This window comes from Oncorhynchus gorbuscha, linkage group LG01 (genome assembly GCF_021184085.1).
Source record: "Oncorhynchus gorbuscha isolate QuinsamMale2020 ecotype Even-year linkage group LG01, OgorEven_v1.0, whole genome shotgun sequence".
NCBI classification, from domain to species: domain Eukaryota; kingdom Metazoa; phylum Chordata; class Actinopteri; order Salmoniformes; family Salmonidae; genus Oncorhynchus; species Oncorhynchus gorbuscha.
In genome coordinates, this window is record NC_060173.1 from 31,640,679 (window position 1) to 31,657,592 (window position 16,914).

General features: G+C 43.9%; 1 protein-coding gene across 1 annotated transcript; it reads right to left on the reverse strand.

Moving 5' to 3' along the window:
• Positions 1-70: 70 nt before the first annotated feature.
• On the reverse strand, positions 71-16,752 carry LOC124036075 (peptidyl-prolyl cis-trans isomerase FKBP4-like). Its single transcript, XM_046350210.1, has 11 exons — positions 16,253-16,752; positions 6,146-6,290; positions 5,849-5,991; positions 5,540-5,660; positions 5,274-5,430; positions 3,893-3,983; positions 3,636-3,719; positions 2,873-3,058; positions 2,594-2,737; positions 2,383-2,478; positions 71-1,752 (listed from the first exon to the last, which is right to left on the reverse strand). The coding sequence occupies exons 1-11, from the start codon at positions 16,346-16,348 to the stop codon at positions 1,684-1,686; spliced, it is 1,332 nt and encodes a 443-aa protein (XP_046206166.1). The 5' UTR covers positions 16,349-16,752; the 3' UTR covers positions 71-1,683.
• Between the last annotated feature and the right edge of the window lie 162 nt (positions 16,753-16,914).

Sequence of the window (16,914 nt, forward strand, 5' to 3'; positions counted from 1 at the left end):
CGACAGATTTTTACCTTGTCAGCTTGGGGATTCCACCCCGTTAATCAGATCATTACTATCTGTAGGATTTAAAAAAAAATACATCACACACAGGAGGCCAGACCCTTCAAACATGCTGAAACTGCCATGTTGCAAACCAGCTTTAGGAAACCCAACTGTTGTGCTTGTCCCGGAATCCGGGACCCGAATTTGTTGTCACCCCACTGAAGTTTCCATTTAAAAGGTTAAGAGTTGGTTTAGGGTCGTCCCAAGGAACGGTCTTTGAATTTCCTTGTCATACATTATCGGTAGATTCTATCTGAAATGGGAGAATTGCTTTTGGTTCACCCAATTAGTTTGTATTTGAATCTTGTAAAAACTACTTTTATTGTTTCCACTGTATACTACAAAATCGATTGGTCAAAATATACAGTGACCTAAGTACAAAAAATGAGGACACAGACCAGAGTTTGAGTAATTTCTGTTTATTAGTCATTAGAGCCTTCAGTCTGAGAACCAATCGTGATGCTCCAATCAGATAGACCTCCCCCAACCAACCAGCATGCAGTTGACACCCCAAACCCTGACCAATCTCACTCCCTAGCTGCTCTGCTTCACAGGACCTTGTTTAGCTGAACCTAGAGCCAGGTCTGCTGGAGATGCTGTATGCAAGAATAAGATTACAGTAAGTCTGCATCTCAAAATGACACCAATTACCTATATAGTGCACTACTTTAGTAGCCACCTCTGACTATTGGTCAAAAAGTAGGGCATATTGAGCCATCTACAACAGGGTCTCCCAAACGAGGTCCCCCGCCCCCCGGCCCCCGCCCTAGCACTACACAGATAATTTAATTAACCAACTCATCATCCAGCTTTGATTCTTTGAATCAGCTGTGTAGTGTTGGGGAAAAATCTAAACATGCACCCATTGGGGGCCCCAGGATCGCGTTTGGGAAACCCTGATCTACAAGGTATAGAGTGTCATTTGGAATGCAGACAGACTACAGTAAGACTATATATGTAATGTGACTGAGCTTGATACTGGTTCAGTCTGACCAGAAGAAGCGGCTTAAGCTGCTTCACACACACCCTTCTAGGTGTGAAGTAAATCATCATCCCATGAAGAACAATTAAGAGAAATCATAAACCCAGAGTAAGAACATACAGTGCGTTTGAGAAGCAGAGAGCAACCGTTTAGTTAGCGAGGGAGCTGCTACTGTCACACATACACATGAAGCAGTCCCCAGGAGTTGATCAGTTGGCCTTGGAAGGTGGTGAGAAGTGAAGGGGATTTGGGGATTAGCCCTTGCTGGGTGAAAGGGGGGTTTACACACACATACACACAAATACGCACACCCAGTACTGGGCTTCCAACTCCATTAAGCAACGAGCTCTATGAGTAAGGGGGGGGGGTAGCGGGAGTGGTGGAGGGAGGGACAGCCTGCTACATGCTAACCAGAGGGATGGGGGGGCACTCCTTTTAGCCACACCTCCTGAGTGCAGTCAGCTACAGAAGGCCCACCCAGCCAGCTAGCTGCCATGACGATAACACGCAGACACACACACACACTCACACAGGGGATACAGTTGAGCCATGGACACACACACACTTATCACAAACACATTCTCTCTTTATAAACACGAATGTCTGAAGTTTTAAAAGTCTTCATGACACAGTCTGACATCTTTCTCCAGTAGTCATTACTCCTGTCCTCCACTCTCCTCTACATCCATCCCACCTATGTTCTCCGTCCCCTTGTCAGCGTCCTTCTATTCATCACAGCAGAAACAAAAAGAGAGACATTAAAACAATAATTTACACGGAGTATACAAAACATTAAGAACATGCTCTTTCCATAACATAGGCTACCCAGGTGAAAGCTATGATCCCTTATTGATGTCACTTGTTAAATCCACTTCAGTGTAGATGAAGGGAAGGAGACAGGTTAAGGAAGGATTTTTAAGCCTTGAGACAGTTGAGACATGGAATATGTATATGTGTGCCATTCAGAGTGTCAATGGGCCAGACAAAATATTTAAGTGCCTTTGAAAAGGGTATGGCAGTAGCTGCCAGGCACACTGGTTTGAGTGTGTCAAGAACTGCAATGCTGCTGGATTTTTCACACTCAACAGTTTCCTGTGTGTATCAAGAATGGCCCACCACCCAAAAGGACATCCAGCTAACTTGACAACTGTGGGAAGCATTGGAGTCAACATGGGTCAGCATCCCTGTGGAACACTTTCTTATATGATGCTAAGTGTGGGTTAATCTGTTCTGATGTCTCTCCAGTAGTCAATCTCAACTCACCTTGGGGCTAGGGGAAGAGTTTAATCTGTAGGAGCTCGGGGAAGTGTAGCGTGGCTACAGGAAATGTGTAGTGTGTTGGCTGTTTGTCTCACCTTGGCGTCTCTCTCTGCGAACTTCTGGAACATGTTGGCGTAGAGCCTCTTGTCCTTCTCATGCTGCTCCTTAATCTGTTTCTGGCACAGAACCACCTGGGAGGGCAGACAGAGAGCCCCGGATCAGACAAAGAGCAAGCAGAGATGGACATCCAGATGAGAGGAGAGGGAAGTTTAGACGGGGCACATAAAGACCATTCTAGTACAGTACCTGGCTCTTGGCGGCCTTGTTGCTAGGATAAAGCTGGGTGACGCGCTGGAAGTCTGCTCTCGCCCTATCAAACTCCTTCATGGCAAACAGCGCCTCCCCCCTCCGGAATAGAGCCTTTTCATTGGATTCGTCTAGCTCCAGGGCCTTCGCACACATGCGAGAGAGAGCAGAAACCAAAAGTAAGTGGGGGAATAGGTTTGATGTGGAATATTTAGGAAGTCAGATATGTTAAGACACACACCTGACCTGACTGTATCTCCTAATCGAGTCTGTGTGTACCTTGTCACAGTTGTCGAAGGCAGAGCTTGGTTCCTGAAGCTTGATGAAGCACATGGCCAGGTTGAGGTGAGCAGCCAATCGCAGGGCTTTAGCTTTCTGGTCCTCCCCCTCAGGCAAACTTGATTCATTCTCCAGCCATGACACAATCCTCTTATACTGGACAGATGCTTGGCGATGCTTCCCTTCCTACACACACACACACACACACACACACACACACACACATTATACTAAACATGCTCACACAGTCTCACCTCAGAATTATACATTCATCCAGGTTTCTCAAACGTCAAATTTCAAAGTGTTTCAGGTAATCTCCGAAATCTTAAAGTTAGGCATTAACTGCAAATGGCTACGGTAAGGGTTAAGGTTTGGGATAGGCTTAAAACAAAAATCTAAAAAACAACTTTTCATCGCTGCTGGATTCAAACATGCAATCTTTTGCACCAGAGGCAGACGCTTAAACCCATCCACCAACCCCACTGCCCTAGCAAAAATAAAACGTATTTAAAGGCAACAGCGCGTTTCCACATCATCTCCCGACAACCCCAGACAAGGCTGGATGTCTAATACTGACTTGTATCACGGGTGACCTGGCTAGTTATACTGCACTGCTGCTTGAAGCTACTTATCTCCACCCACACACAGGTAACCTAGCGGTTAAGAACCTGTCGATGTGCCCTTGAGCAAGGTACTTAATCCTAATTGCTCCTGTATGTCTCTCTGGATCTACTAAATGACTCAAATTTACTCAAATCTAAACCTTGAAGTACTGTGTTCCTTTCTCCTTAATGATGACGCTCTGCTCCAGTTTCTCTGCTGAGTTCATCTCCCAGGATTCCTTAGCCTGGGGAATAGGAGATCCTTCAGTCAGCCAGCAAATCACCTCTCAAAACACCAGACTCATCTGGGGTACACTTAGTAGGCAAACAGTTTGGAAATGTCATGAATAAAATGCCTAAGGCATGTCTCTGGACAGGACTCTCAGGTTGATAATTGCTATAGGGTGAGGGGTCATACCTTCTCGAAGGTGGTCAGTTTGAGTTTGTACTGCAGAGTGGCTCCACCAGGAATACTGTACTTGCTGCTTCCTATGTTTCCATAGCCATACCTACACACATACACACACTTAGAAATTCATATCGACACACACTACAATTAGATATCCATACATACACAGCCACACAACTCAGCCAATATACCCAGAGAACACACCATTATACACTGCTCAAAAATATAAAGGGAACACTTAAACAACACAATGTAACTCCAAGTCAATCACACGTCTGTGAAATCAAACTGTCCACTTAGGAAGCAACACTGATTGACAATACATTCCACATGCTGTTGTGCAAATGGAATAGACAACAGGTGGAAATTATAGGCAATTAGCAAGACACCCCCAATAAAGGAGTGGTTCTGCAGGTGGTGACCACAGACCACTTCTCAGTTTCCATGCTTCCTGGCTGATGTTTTGGTCACTTTTGAATGCTGGCGGTGCTTTCACTCTAGTGGTAGCATGAGAAGGAGTCTTTAACCCACACAAGTGGCTCAGGTAGTGCAGCTCATCCAGGATGGCACATCAATGCGAGCTGTGGCAAGAAGGTTTGCTGTGTCTGTCAGCGTAGTGTCCAGAGCATGGAGGCACTACCAGGAGACAGGCCAGTACATCAGGAGACGTGGAGGAAGCCGTAGGAGGGCAACAACCAAGCAGCAGGACCGCTACCTCCGCCTTTGTGCAAGGAGGAGCACTGCCAGGGCCCTGCAAAATCACCTCCAGCAGGCCACAAATGTGCATGTGTCTGCTCAAACGGTCAGAAACAGACTCCATGAGGGTGGTATGAGGGCCCGACGTCCACAGGTGGGGGTTGTGCTTTACAGCCCAACACCGTGCGGGACGTTTGGCATTTGCCAGAGAACACCAAGATTGGCAAATTCGCCACTGGCGCCCTGTGCTCTTCACAGATGAAAGCAGGTTCACACTGAGCACATGTGACAGACGTGACAGTCTGGAGACGCCGTGGAGAACGTTCTACTGCCTGCAACATCCTCCAGCATGACCGGTTTGGCGGTGGGTCAGTCATAGTGTGGGGTGGCATTTCTTTCGGTGTGCTCACCAGAGGTAGCCTGACTGCCATTAGGTCCCGAGATGAGATCCTCAGACCCCTTGTGAGACCATATGCTGGTGCGGTTGGCCCTGGGTTCCTCCTAATGCAAGACAATGCTAGACCTCATGTGGCTGGAGTGTGTCAGCATTTCCAGTTCCTAATAAGAATATTTCATTCATTCAGATCTAGGATGTGTTATTTTAGTGGTCCCTTAATTTTTTTGAGCAGTGTATGTTTCTCAAAATAACAACATAATATGTAGACTAGGTTTGTAATGTTTGTGTCTATATTACTTGGGTTTGATGATGAAGAGTGACTCCTCTCCCTGTTCCATGGCGGTCAGGGCTTTCTCCACCCCACTTGGCAGACCCAGACTCTTTCCATCTCCCAACTCAAACTTCAGCTCCCTCTGGTCAAAGACCTTGCCCTCACAGCTGCCCTCCACGCACACTGTAGGGGAAAGAGACCGAGAAAGGTGAGAGAGATTGTAGCCTGTACAGTAGGTCTTAGTTTGGAATATCCCTGTTCCTTTCTGATGATGATATGTTTGTGTGAGTACCTTCTACGGCAGCTCCTTCATTAGGTTTGGAGTATCCCGCTCCCTTAGTGATGATGCGACGGATAATTCCTCCATCCTCTCCCTCAGTGATGTCCTCCCCTCGAAACTCAAACAGCTCCACCTAACACACACACACACACACACACACACACACACACACACACACACACACACACACACACACACACACACACACACACACACACACACACACACACAAACAAATTTAAGCACTCAGTCACACACGTCAATGTTGACACCGAATGTTTACCTAAAACAGACTTAATCCCTCACAGACAGACAGGTTACCTGGAAGACAAGTGTAGCATTGGGGGGTATCTTCGGGGGGCTGCCGGCAGTGCCATAGGCGTACTCTGGTTTACAGATCAGCTGGCTAATCTCTCCTACTTTCATAGTAGCCACTCCCAGGTCCCACGCCTTGATTACCTGACCTACACACACACACACACACACACACACACACACACACACACACACACACACACACCACACACACACACACACACACACACACCAAAAGTTTTGATCACCTGGCATGTACTTCAACACACACACACACACACACACACACACACACACACACACCTTTGCCCAGCTCAAAGGAGAACTTCTCTCCTCGTTCGCGACTGGAGTCAAATGGGGTTCCATCCAGCAGCGTGCCAACATAGTGAACAAACACCTTGTCCCCAGTCATAGGCAGCTCTGTCCCTGTGCCCTCTTGCTTCACCAACTACAGATGTAGGAGAGGGGGAGAGGGAAAGAGCGACAGTGAAGGTTAGTTATGCTGTAGCAGTGTATGGCATAGTCTGTCTGTGGTAGTGTTAGGTATTTTATTAGGATCCCCATTAGCTGTTGCAAAAGCAGCAGCTACTCTTCCTGGGGTCCACACAAACCATAACATAACACAGAACATTAAATAGACAAGAACAGCTCAAGGACAGAACTTCATCAATTTAAAAAAAATGTATGTAAAAAGAGGCACACGTAGTCTACATATCAATACATACAAACTATCAAGGTCAAATAGGAGAGGCGTTGTGCTGTGGGTGTTGCTTTATCAGTTTTTTTTAAACCAGGTGTGCTGTTCATTTGAACAATATGAGATGGAAGAGAGTTCCATGCAATAATGGCTCTATAGTACTCTACGCTTTCTGGAATTTGTTTTGGATTTGGGGACTGTGAAAAGCTAAACGCCAAGTAATTTAGTCTCCTTAACATGTTCAACAGCCACACCATTCATTACCAGATTCAGCTGAGGTATAGCACTTAAGGAATTATTTGTACCAAATACAATGCGCTTAGTTTTAGAGATGTTCAGGACCAGTTTATTACTGGCCACCCATTCAAAAACAGACTGCAACTCTAAGAGTTTCATTGACTTCATTAGCAGTGGTTGCTGATGCATATATAGTTGAATCATCAACATACATGGACACACGTTTTGTTTAATGCCATTGGCAGGTCCTGGTTAAAAAAAAAAAATAGAAAAGAGTAGAGGGCCTAGAGAACTGCCCTGCAGTACACCACCCTTTACATGTTTGATATTAGAAAAACCCTCTGAGTTCTATTAGATAAACATCTCTGAAGCCACGATATGGCAGAGGTTAAAAAACCATAACACCTTTGTTTTCTCAACAACAGGTTTTGGTCAATAATATCGAATGCTGCACTGAAATCTAACAGTATAGCTCCCACAATCTTATTATCCATTTCTTTCAACCAATCATCAGTCATTTGTGTCAGTGCAGCACATGTTTAGAAATAGCATTGTATTTGGTGAAACACCATTCTTTCCAACAGTTTGCTAAGAGCTGGCAGCAAGCTTATATAGGTCTGCTGTTAGAACCAGTAAAAGGCTGCTTACTATTGCTTCCCTCCAGGCCTGAGGACAAATACTTTCCTCTAGGCTCAGATTAACCCTTGTGCAGTGTTCCTTGTTTTTGTTAGTAACCCAATGTTCGTGGGTCTGATGGACCCACAACATCATTGGGTTTTTAAAACAATACAGCCATAACAATTTACATAAAAATACTTAACACTTAAAAAATATAAAAAAATCTCAAAATCAAGACATTGGTGTAATAAATCATGTTTATCTTTAACAAATATAAATGAAACAAGGTTTTATCACTATTGATGTTTAATGCTTTGAACAAACTGAAAGGACACATTTTACATACAGTATTTTATGGGAATGATAAATGAGCCCAATTGAACACAAATTAAGGCCGGTCTACACACCACATGAGGGACAGAGTTTTACTGTGTGTGTGTGTGTGTTGCGAATGTATTTCTTGCACTTGATGCACGTGTCTTTCTGTTCTTCTTGGGTCCACACACATGGCAGCAAATCTTCTTGTTACTACCGGCTGCAATCTAGGATGATGAAAACACTTCAGGAATTTTACAAACATCTCACTCACATATATAAACTCAGCAAAAAATAAATGTTTTACTCACTGTCAACTGTGTTTATTTTCAGCAAACTTTAAATATGTAAATATTTGTAGGAACATAACATTCAACAGACAAACTGAACAAGTTCCACAGGCATGTGACTCAAATAAATTAAATAAGTGTCCCTGAACAGGGGGGGGGGCAAAAATCAAAAGTAACAGTCAGTATCTGGTGTGGCCACCAGCTGCATTAAGTACAGTGCAGTACAGTGCAGATGCAGTGCATCTCCTCCTCATGGACTGCACGAGACATTTCTGGGGGGGGGGGGGGGGCTAGCCCTCACCCTCCGATCCAGCAGGTTCCAGATGTGCTCAATGGTATTGAGATCCAGGCTCTTCGCTGAACATGGCAGAACACTGATATTCCTGTCTTGCAGGAAATCCCGCACACAGCGAGCAGTATGGCTGGTGGCATCGTCATGCTGGAGGGTCATGTCAGGATGAGACTGCTGTAAGGGTTCCACATGAGGGAGGAAGTCTTCCCTGTAACGCACAGCGTTGAGATTGCAGACAATGACAACAAGCTCAGTCCGATGATGCTGTGACACACTGCCCCAGATCATGACAGACCCTCTACCTCCAAATCGATCCCGCTCCAGAGTACAGGCCTTGGGGTAACGTTCATTCCTTTGACGATAAACGCGAATCTGACCATCACCCCTAGTGAGACAAAACCGCAACTCGTCAGTGAAGAGCACTTTTTGCCAGTCCTATCTGGTCCAGCGACGCTGGGTTTGTGCCCATAGGCGACGTTGTTGCAGGTGATATAAGGCAGGTCCTCACCAGACAACAGGCCAACAAGCCCTCAGTCCAGCCTCTCTCAGCCTACTGCGGACAGTCTGAGCATTGATGGAAGGATTGGGCGTTCCTGGTGTAACTCAGGCAGTTGCTGTTGCCATCCTGTACCTATCCCGCAGGTTTGATGTTCGGATGTACCATTCTGTGCAGGTGTTGTTACACGTGGTCTGCCACTGTGAGGACGATCAGCTGTCCGTCCAGTCTCCCTTTAGCGCTGTCTTAGGCGTCTCACAGTACGGACATTGCAATTTATTGCCCTGGCCACATCTGCAGTCCTCATGCCTCCTTGCAGCATGCCGAAGGCACATTCACGTAGATGAGCAGGGACCCTGGGCATCTTTCTTTTGGTGTTTTTCGGAGTCAGTAGAAAGGCCTCTTTAGTGTCCTAAGTTTTCATAACTGTGACCTTAATTACCCTATTGTCTAAGCTGTAGGCGTCTTAACGATCGTTCCACAGGTGCATGTTCATTAATTGTTTATGGTTCATTGAACATGGGAAACAGTGTTAAAATCCTTTACAATGAAGAACTGTGAAGTTATTTGGATTTTTTAGTACAACAAGGTAGGAGAGTCAGAGACACACACACACACATATGGTCGAATCTGGAAACTATCATCGATCATCATCACAAAACGTTTATTCTTTCAGTGAAATACAGAACCGTTCAGTATTTTATCTAACGGGTGGCATCCATAAGTCTAAATATTGTTGTTAAATTGCACAACTTTCAATGTTATGTCATAATTACATAAAATTATGGCAAATTAGTTCGCAATGAGCCAGGCAGCCCAAACTGCTGCATATACCCTGAAGTGACACAATTTCCCCTGGGACCTGTGCTGCCTGCTAACCTGGATTTCTTTTAGCTAAATATGCAGGTTTAAAAAATATATACTTCTGTGTATTGATTTTAAGAAAGGCATTGATGTTTATGGTTAGGTACAGTCGTGCAACGATTGTGCTTTTTTCTCAAATGCGCTTTTGTTAAATCATCCCCCGTTTGGCGAAGTTGGCTGCCTTTGTTAGGAAGAAATAGTCTTCACACAGTTCGCAACGAGCCAGGCGGCCCAAACTGCTGACTATACCCTGACTCTGTTGCAAGAGAAGTGACACCATTTCCCTAGTTAAAATAAATTCATGTTAGCAGGCAATATTAACTAAATATGCCGGTTTAAAAATATATACTTGTGTATTGATTTTAAGAAAGGCATTGATGTTTATGGTTAGGTACACGGAGCAACGACAGTCTTTTTTCACAAATGCGCACCGCATAGATTATATGCAACGCAGGACACACTAGGTAAACTAGTAATATCATCAACCATGTGTAGTTAACTAGTGATTATGATTGATTGATTGTTTTTTAAGAGAAGTTTAATGCTAGCAAGCAACTTACCGTGGCTTCTTACTGCATTTGCGTAACAGGCAGGCTCCTTGTGGAGTGCAATGTAAGGTAGGTGGTTAGAGTGTTGGACTAGTTAACTTTAAGGTTGCAAGATTGAATCCCCGAGCTGACAAGGAAAAAAAATCTGTCATTCTGCCATAATAATAATTTTAAAATAATAATTTTTAAAAGAAAAATCGGCCAAATCGGTGTCCAAAAATACAGATTTCCGATTGTTATGAAAACTTGAAATTGGCCCTAATTAATCGGCCATTCCGTTTAAAATCGCGACCTTTAATACAGTTTCTTCTTTTTGTTGAGTTGTCACATAAGTCTCAATTTGCAGTAAGTCAGCCAGTCAGATGTGCAGCCAGACTTATCAGCCACTCCTTTTGCCCCATCTCTTTCAACCATACAGTTTTTAAATTCCTCATCAATCCATGGAGGTTCTAAGAGCTCTAACAGTCAGTCAATTTCTGAACAGGTGCATGCTTACTTTTATGCATGTAGTCTAGTACTTTGGGCTGCTGTTATGTTTAGGTCGTGGGCTCAAACTGTTCAAGGGATGATTTATTTGTGTGATGATGTGGAAACTGTCTGAGACACCATGTGCAAGTCTGCCTTTAGGGAAATACACCATGGGCCAGAATGACTGACAGTCTCTCTCTCTCACACACACACACACACACACACACACACACACACACACACACACACACACACACACACACACACACACACACACACACACACACACACACACACACACACTTCAGTGTCAACATTGACCAGCCATACTGCCTGCAGATATAGGATATTCAGCTGGGAAGGATCAGGTCACCAAAACCAGAATGAGAACCCCCCCCCCCCCCCCCTCCAAGCAGCTGTAGGTATACCAAATATGGCAGGCTCTAGAAAAAAGTCCAGGTAACCAGATATGTTTGCTGACAAACAAGAAACTATGAAATGCTTTTACGCAGGCCAGAACCTTCTAGCCAAAACTACAACACTTCTAGATCACTGCTAAGTCTGAATAGTGATGACTAGACATTTGATAGTTAGCTGCAGAAACACCTATTTCAGTGACCGTACAAACTACCTAGCAATGATAACATCTCTGATTACATGGGGAAGTGAGATGCACCAAGCTGCAACCCCACAGCAGCCTGAGACTGAAACTAGCCTGTCACTAAAACCAATACTATCGCCATCTAATGGCAGTGGTTAATCCCTACCACATACATGTGAACTTTTCTTTCCTAGATTCCTATCCTCACGGGTGGTCAGGACTCCACAGTGACTCCACTTAATATAAAACATCAATAAAATCAATTTAGCCTGAAATAAATAATGAAACATGTTCAATTTGGTTTAAACAATGCAAAAACATATTGTTGGAGAAGAAAGTAATATGTGCCATGTAAAAATGTGTGCCATGTAAAAAAGCTAACGTTTAAGTTCCTTGCTCAGAACATGAGAACATAAGGAAAGTTGGTGGTTCCTTTTAACATGAGACTTCAATATTCCAAGGTAAGAGGTTTTAGGTTGTAGTTAATATAGTATTTATAGGACTATTTCTCTCTATACCATTTGTATTTCATACACCTTTGACTATTGGATGTTCTTATTAGGAACTATAGTATTGCCAGTGTAATAGTATAGCTTCCGTTGACAACAGCCACACTCGAAGCATCGTTACCCATCGCTCCACAAAAGCTGCGGCCCTTGCAGCGCAAGGGGAATAACTACTTCAAATCTAAAAGCGAGTGACGTTTGAAACAGTATTAGCGCACACCCAGCTAACTAGCTAGCCATTTCACATTGGTTACACCAGCCATTAGGCTGATAAGCTTGAAGTTATAAACAGCGCTGTGCTTGGAAAGAGCTGCTGGCAAAACGCACGAAAGTGCTGTTTGAATGAATGATTACGGGCCTGCTGCTGCTCAGTCAGACTGCTCTATCAAATCAGACTTAATTATAACACACAGAAATACGAGCCTTTGGTCATTAATATGATCGAATCCGGAAACTATAATTTTGAAAAAAAAAAAGTGTATTATTTCAGTGAAATACGGAACCGTTTGATATTTTATCTAACGGGTGGCATCCCTAATTCTAAATATTCTTGTTACATTGCACAACCTTCAATATATGTCATAATTACGTAAAATTCTGGCAAATTAGTTCGCAATGAGCCAGGCAGCCCAAACTGTTGCATATACCCTGACTGCATGCAATGAACACAAGAGAAATGACACAATTTCACCTGGTTAATATTGCCTGCTAAACTGGATCAGTAGTTATAACTAGTGATTATGATTTATTGTTTTTTATAAGATAAGTTAAATGGTAGCTAGCAATTTACCTTGGCTTCTACTACATTCGTGTAACAGGCAGGATACTCGTGGAGTGCAATGGTGGAACCCCTGAGCTGACAAGGTGAAAATCTGTCATTCTGCCCCTGAACGAGGCAGTTAACCCACAGTTCCTAGGAAGTCATTGAAAATAAGTAATAAGTATGACGCTACACACTTGTATTTGCAGAGTTTCTCCCATTCTTCTCTGCAGATCCTCTCAAGCTCTGTCAGGTTGGATGGGGAGTGTTGCTGCACAGCTATATTCAGGCCTCTCCAGAGATTTTAGATCAGGTTCAAGTCCAGGCTCTTGCTGGAACATTCATGGGTATTCAGAGACTTGTCCCTAAACCACTTCTGCCTTGTCTTGGCTGTGTGCTAAGGGTTGTTGTCCTGTTGGAAGATGAACCTTCGCCCCAGTCTGAGGTCCTGGGCTGGTTTTCATCAAGGATCTCTCTGTACTTCGCTCCATTCATCTTCCCCTCGATCCTGACTAGTCTCCCAGTCCCTTCTGCTGAACAACATCCCCACTGCATGATGCTGCCATCACCATGCTTCACCATAGAGATGGTGCCAGGTTTCCTCCAGACATGACGCTTGGCATTCAGGCCAAAGAGCTCAATCTTTGCTTCAGCAGACCAGATAATCTTGTTTCCCATGGTCTGAGAGTCCTTTAGGTGCCTTTTGGCAAACTCCATGCAGGCTGTCATGTGCCTTTTACCAAGGAGTGGCTTCTGTCTGGCTACTCTACCATAAAGACCTGACTGGTGGAGTGCTGCAGAATTGGTTGTCCTTCTGGAATGTTAATCCATCTCCAGAGGAACTCTGGAGCTCTGTCAGAGTGACCATCGGGTTCTTGGTCACCTCCCTGACCAAGGCCCTCTCCCCCGATTGCTCAGTGTGGCCGGGCAGCCAGCCCTAGCGAGTCTTGGTGGTTCTAAACGTCTTCCATTTAAGAATGATTCAGGCCACTGTGTTCTTGGGGCCCTTAAATGCTGCAGAATTGTTTTGGTACCCTTCCCCAGATCTGTGCCTCGACGCAATCCGGTCTCAGAGCTCTACAGACAATTTCTTCGACCTCATGGCTTGGTTTTTGCTCTGACATGTACTGTCAACTGCACCACTCGGTAGGCCCTCACTGGCTTATTTACAAAATTACACTGATTGGCCCAAGGGGGGAATTGCATCATTCGTGAGAGCATGACATGTTTACTGTAGAATAGTTTTATGTTGTTCTTGATACCATATCCTGTTTGGAGGTTTTTTGACTAATGTCACATTATGCTAATATAGCAAAAATTTGCACGCTAGCCAATCAACAACTATAATGATGTATTTAAACAACCAACCTGTCTATGAAGACATTGCAAGCTAGCTCAGTGCTGCCCCCTTATCTCAAGTCCAAGGCTGACCGGGGTACTGCAGGCTGCCATTAGCTACTAAATGGGGCGCCAGGGTAGCCTAGTGGTTTAGAGTGTTGGACTAGTAACCGGAAGGTTGCAAGATCAAATCCGAGCTGACAAGGTACAAATCTGTCGTTCTGCCCCTGAACAGGCAGTTAAACCACTGTTCCTAGGCCGTCATTGAAAATAATAATTTGTTCTTAATTAACTGACTTGCCTCGTTAAATAAAGGTTAAAACATTTGTTTTTTTATTATCATCCAGTGTAAGATTTTATTCAATTTTTTATATAAATCAGTTTAAGGTCATATATCTGGTGTAATATAAAAAAATATATTGGTATCATGACTGTAATGGTAGGCTGAACAATAGAACGAGTCAAAATTCCCCCAAGGCTTTAAAATGGCAAAATAACATTGGCTAAGCTGGAACACTAGCACGAGCCCATAGCAATTGAATGGAATCGAACGGTCGCAGAGCCTCTTCTGACTGGAGTGATGCTTGGAATTCCTTTTCACCTAAAAGGCACAAAGAAATGTATCCCTTTATATTTTACTACTACCACCATCTGCTCTTAGGACGAAACTGAAAAATAACTTGTGTAGAAAGTAAACGTCCTCACCTCAATGGTGCCAAGTGTGCTTATGTCTGCATAATGAGGAAGAAGATTTTTTTTTTTACTTTGACTATTTCAGGTCTAGCGATCGATGACAGTAGAGTACACTGCCCAACCTTATGTAATTAGAAAGAGATTATCCTTATTAAAATGGTGTCCGATTTGGAGAAAAAAAATGAAAATACACACATTGGAAGATATTTGGCAAAATATACCAGCATGCCTCTCCATAGGAAAACAAAGGGAGAGGCTCAACGTTCCAAGGGAAAAAGGTATTCCCGGGCTAGTGTTTGATGACAGCGAAGTACGCTGCCTTACATAATTAGAAAGAGGAGGTTCTCATGTTTAAATGGTATCCGAATTGACAAAAATGAAAATATACATATTGCAAGATATTTGGCGAAAGACAGACATACCTATATTTCCCTACAGTAAACAATGGGACAACCTCAAAGTTCCATGAGTAATTTTGTTGTTGTTGTTTACATTTTAACTACCAGAAACGTGGGCAGGTCTCATTGACAACAATAACAAAGCAGCCATTGTGACATAACAATAAACTGGGAATATAACTTTCGGAAGGAGAGTTGGTGCCACGGTGCACAATAGAATGAAGTAATAGGAGCTGCCAGGTTGAACAATCCCCTAAAATATGGCCTGTTTATTTCGTGATTAATCCAAAACTACTGCAAGCAGCTGGGAAATATGGTAATTTAGTGAAAGTGGGCTCCATGGCAGATGAAATTAACTGGGGGAAGGTAGCCTAGTGGTTTGGGTGTTGGGCCAGAAACCAAAAGGTTGCTCGATCGAATCCCTGAGCTGACAAGAATCTGTCGTTCTGCCCCTGAACAAGGCAGTTAACCACTGTTCCCAGGCCGTCATTGTAAATAAGAATTTGTTCTTAACTGACTTGCCTAGTTAAATAAAAATACAGATTTTTTATATCAGAAAAGGCCATTATTAAAAACGTCATGTGTCCAGCCTAACAATGCCTGCAGAACCGTGGTCGGCATTGAACTTCGTGGCTTCAATGCGAGGGTTGCAGTCATTCTCCCCCGGGTTAACCACAGCCAGTAGTTGGCGATATCATGGTTTTAGTCACAGGCTGCTGCGGACCTGCACCTGGATACTACAGGGGAAGATGGGGCTGGTGAGGAAGCTAGCATGGTCGAGGTGACGTCACGATGTGCTCGTCAGCCAGCTAGCTAACGTTAGTTAAGTTTAGCCCGCAGATATAACTACAGTAGCAAACCCCAAATGTTGCATATAGATCATGGACTGCGCTGCAAAATCTCACTAATCTAAATCACCCTACTGTAGCCAACTGACCAAAATATTTTAGCATTTTTTTTTCTTCATTCAAGCCTGCTAGGTAGCTGGTTATACCATTCAATGAATTGCTATTGGCGAGATAGCGAGCATGCTAATGCTAGCTTGTTAGCTCGCTAGGGGGGTTCCACTAGTTGACACAGCTGCAGTCAACATGGGCGATATCGTACAAATTCGTGACAACAAAAATGAGATTTTTGTCTTAAATTAAGGTTAGGTTTGGGTGTAAGGTTGGCAGTGTGGTTATGGTTAGGTTTAAAATCACATTTTAAGAAGATAAATATTAGAAATAGGCGGGGTTTAAGACTTTGTGGCCGTGGTAACTAGTGACGACCGCTAGTTAGTTAGTTACCTTTAAAACCCCTCCATCTTTCTTCTGCGTGATATCATCTCCCTCCATTGGTAATGGGATGTTCTGTCCTTCGTTGGTCACCTCTTCCGCAGTCATAGCCCTGGAGCACTTCTTTCTGCAAACCTCTCCTTCTCAGCTAGCTGACGTTAACTAGCAAACCACACAACTTCAAGTTTTGACTAACTAGATTAGAGCTAGCTACCAACTAGGGTTCTGCAGGAGAGCTGCGCCACAAATCAAAGCTAACGCGCTTGATGGCTTTAAGAATCAGCTTTTCTCGTTAGCTATATTTTGGGTTTGCACTTTTAGTGACAAATTACGCTGATGTCAATCGTTCTGCACCAGTCTCCAAACTGAAGTTGTGCCGTTGAGTTGCTTAGCTAGCTAATAAGTCCAGAGGTCCACTTTGCTGTGTTGCTTGCTTGTTTCTCTGTCTAGCATCTGACAGTTGTCTAGGCTGCTAGCGTCTGGAAGAAGGGCCGAGAACTTTCGATACGCTGCAAGGGGGGGTGGCGGGCTTTGGAAGGGACGGTCGTGAAGTGACTCATCGCCATCTAAACAAATACTGTACATTATCTCACACATTTCTTTCTTGAGTAGTAAACACAGCAAGGAATATTTTTTTTAAACAATTAACGTTTTTTTGTGGTGGGAGAAAGAGC

Coding starts and splice junctions, on each gene's coding strand:
- LOC124036075 (XM_046350210.1), bottom strand. CDS start 16,348: ATGACTGCGGAAGAGGTGACCAACGAAGGACAGAACATCCCATTACCA. Junction 3,720..3,892: donor AACTGACCACCTTCGAGAAG/GTATGACCCCTC, acceptor CCTATTCCCCAG/GCTAAGGAATCCTGGGAGAT. Junction 3,059..3,635: donor AAGGAACACAGTACTTCAAG/GTTTAGATTTGA, acceptor GTGTGTGTGTAG/GAAGGGAAGCATCGCCAAGC.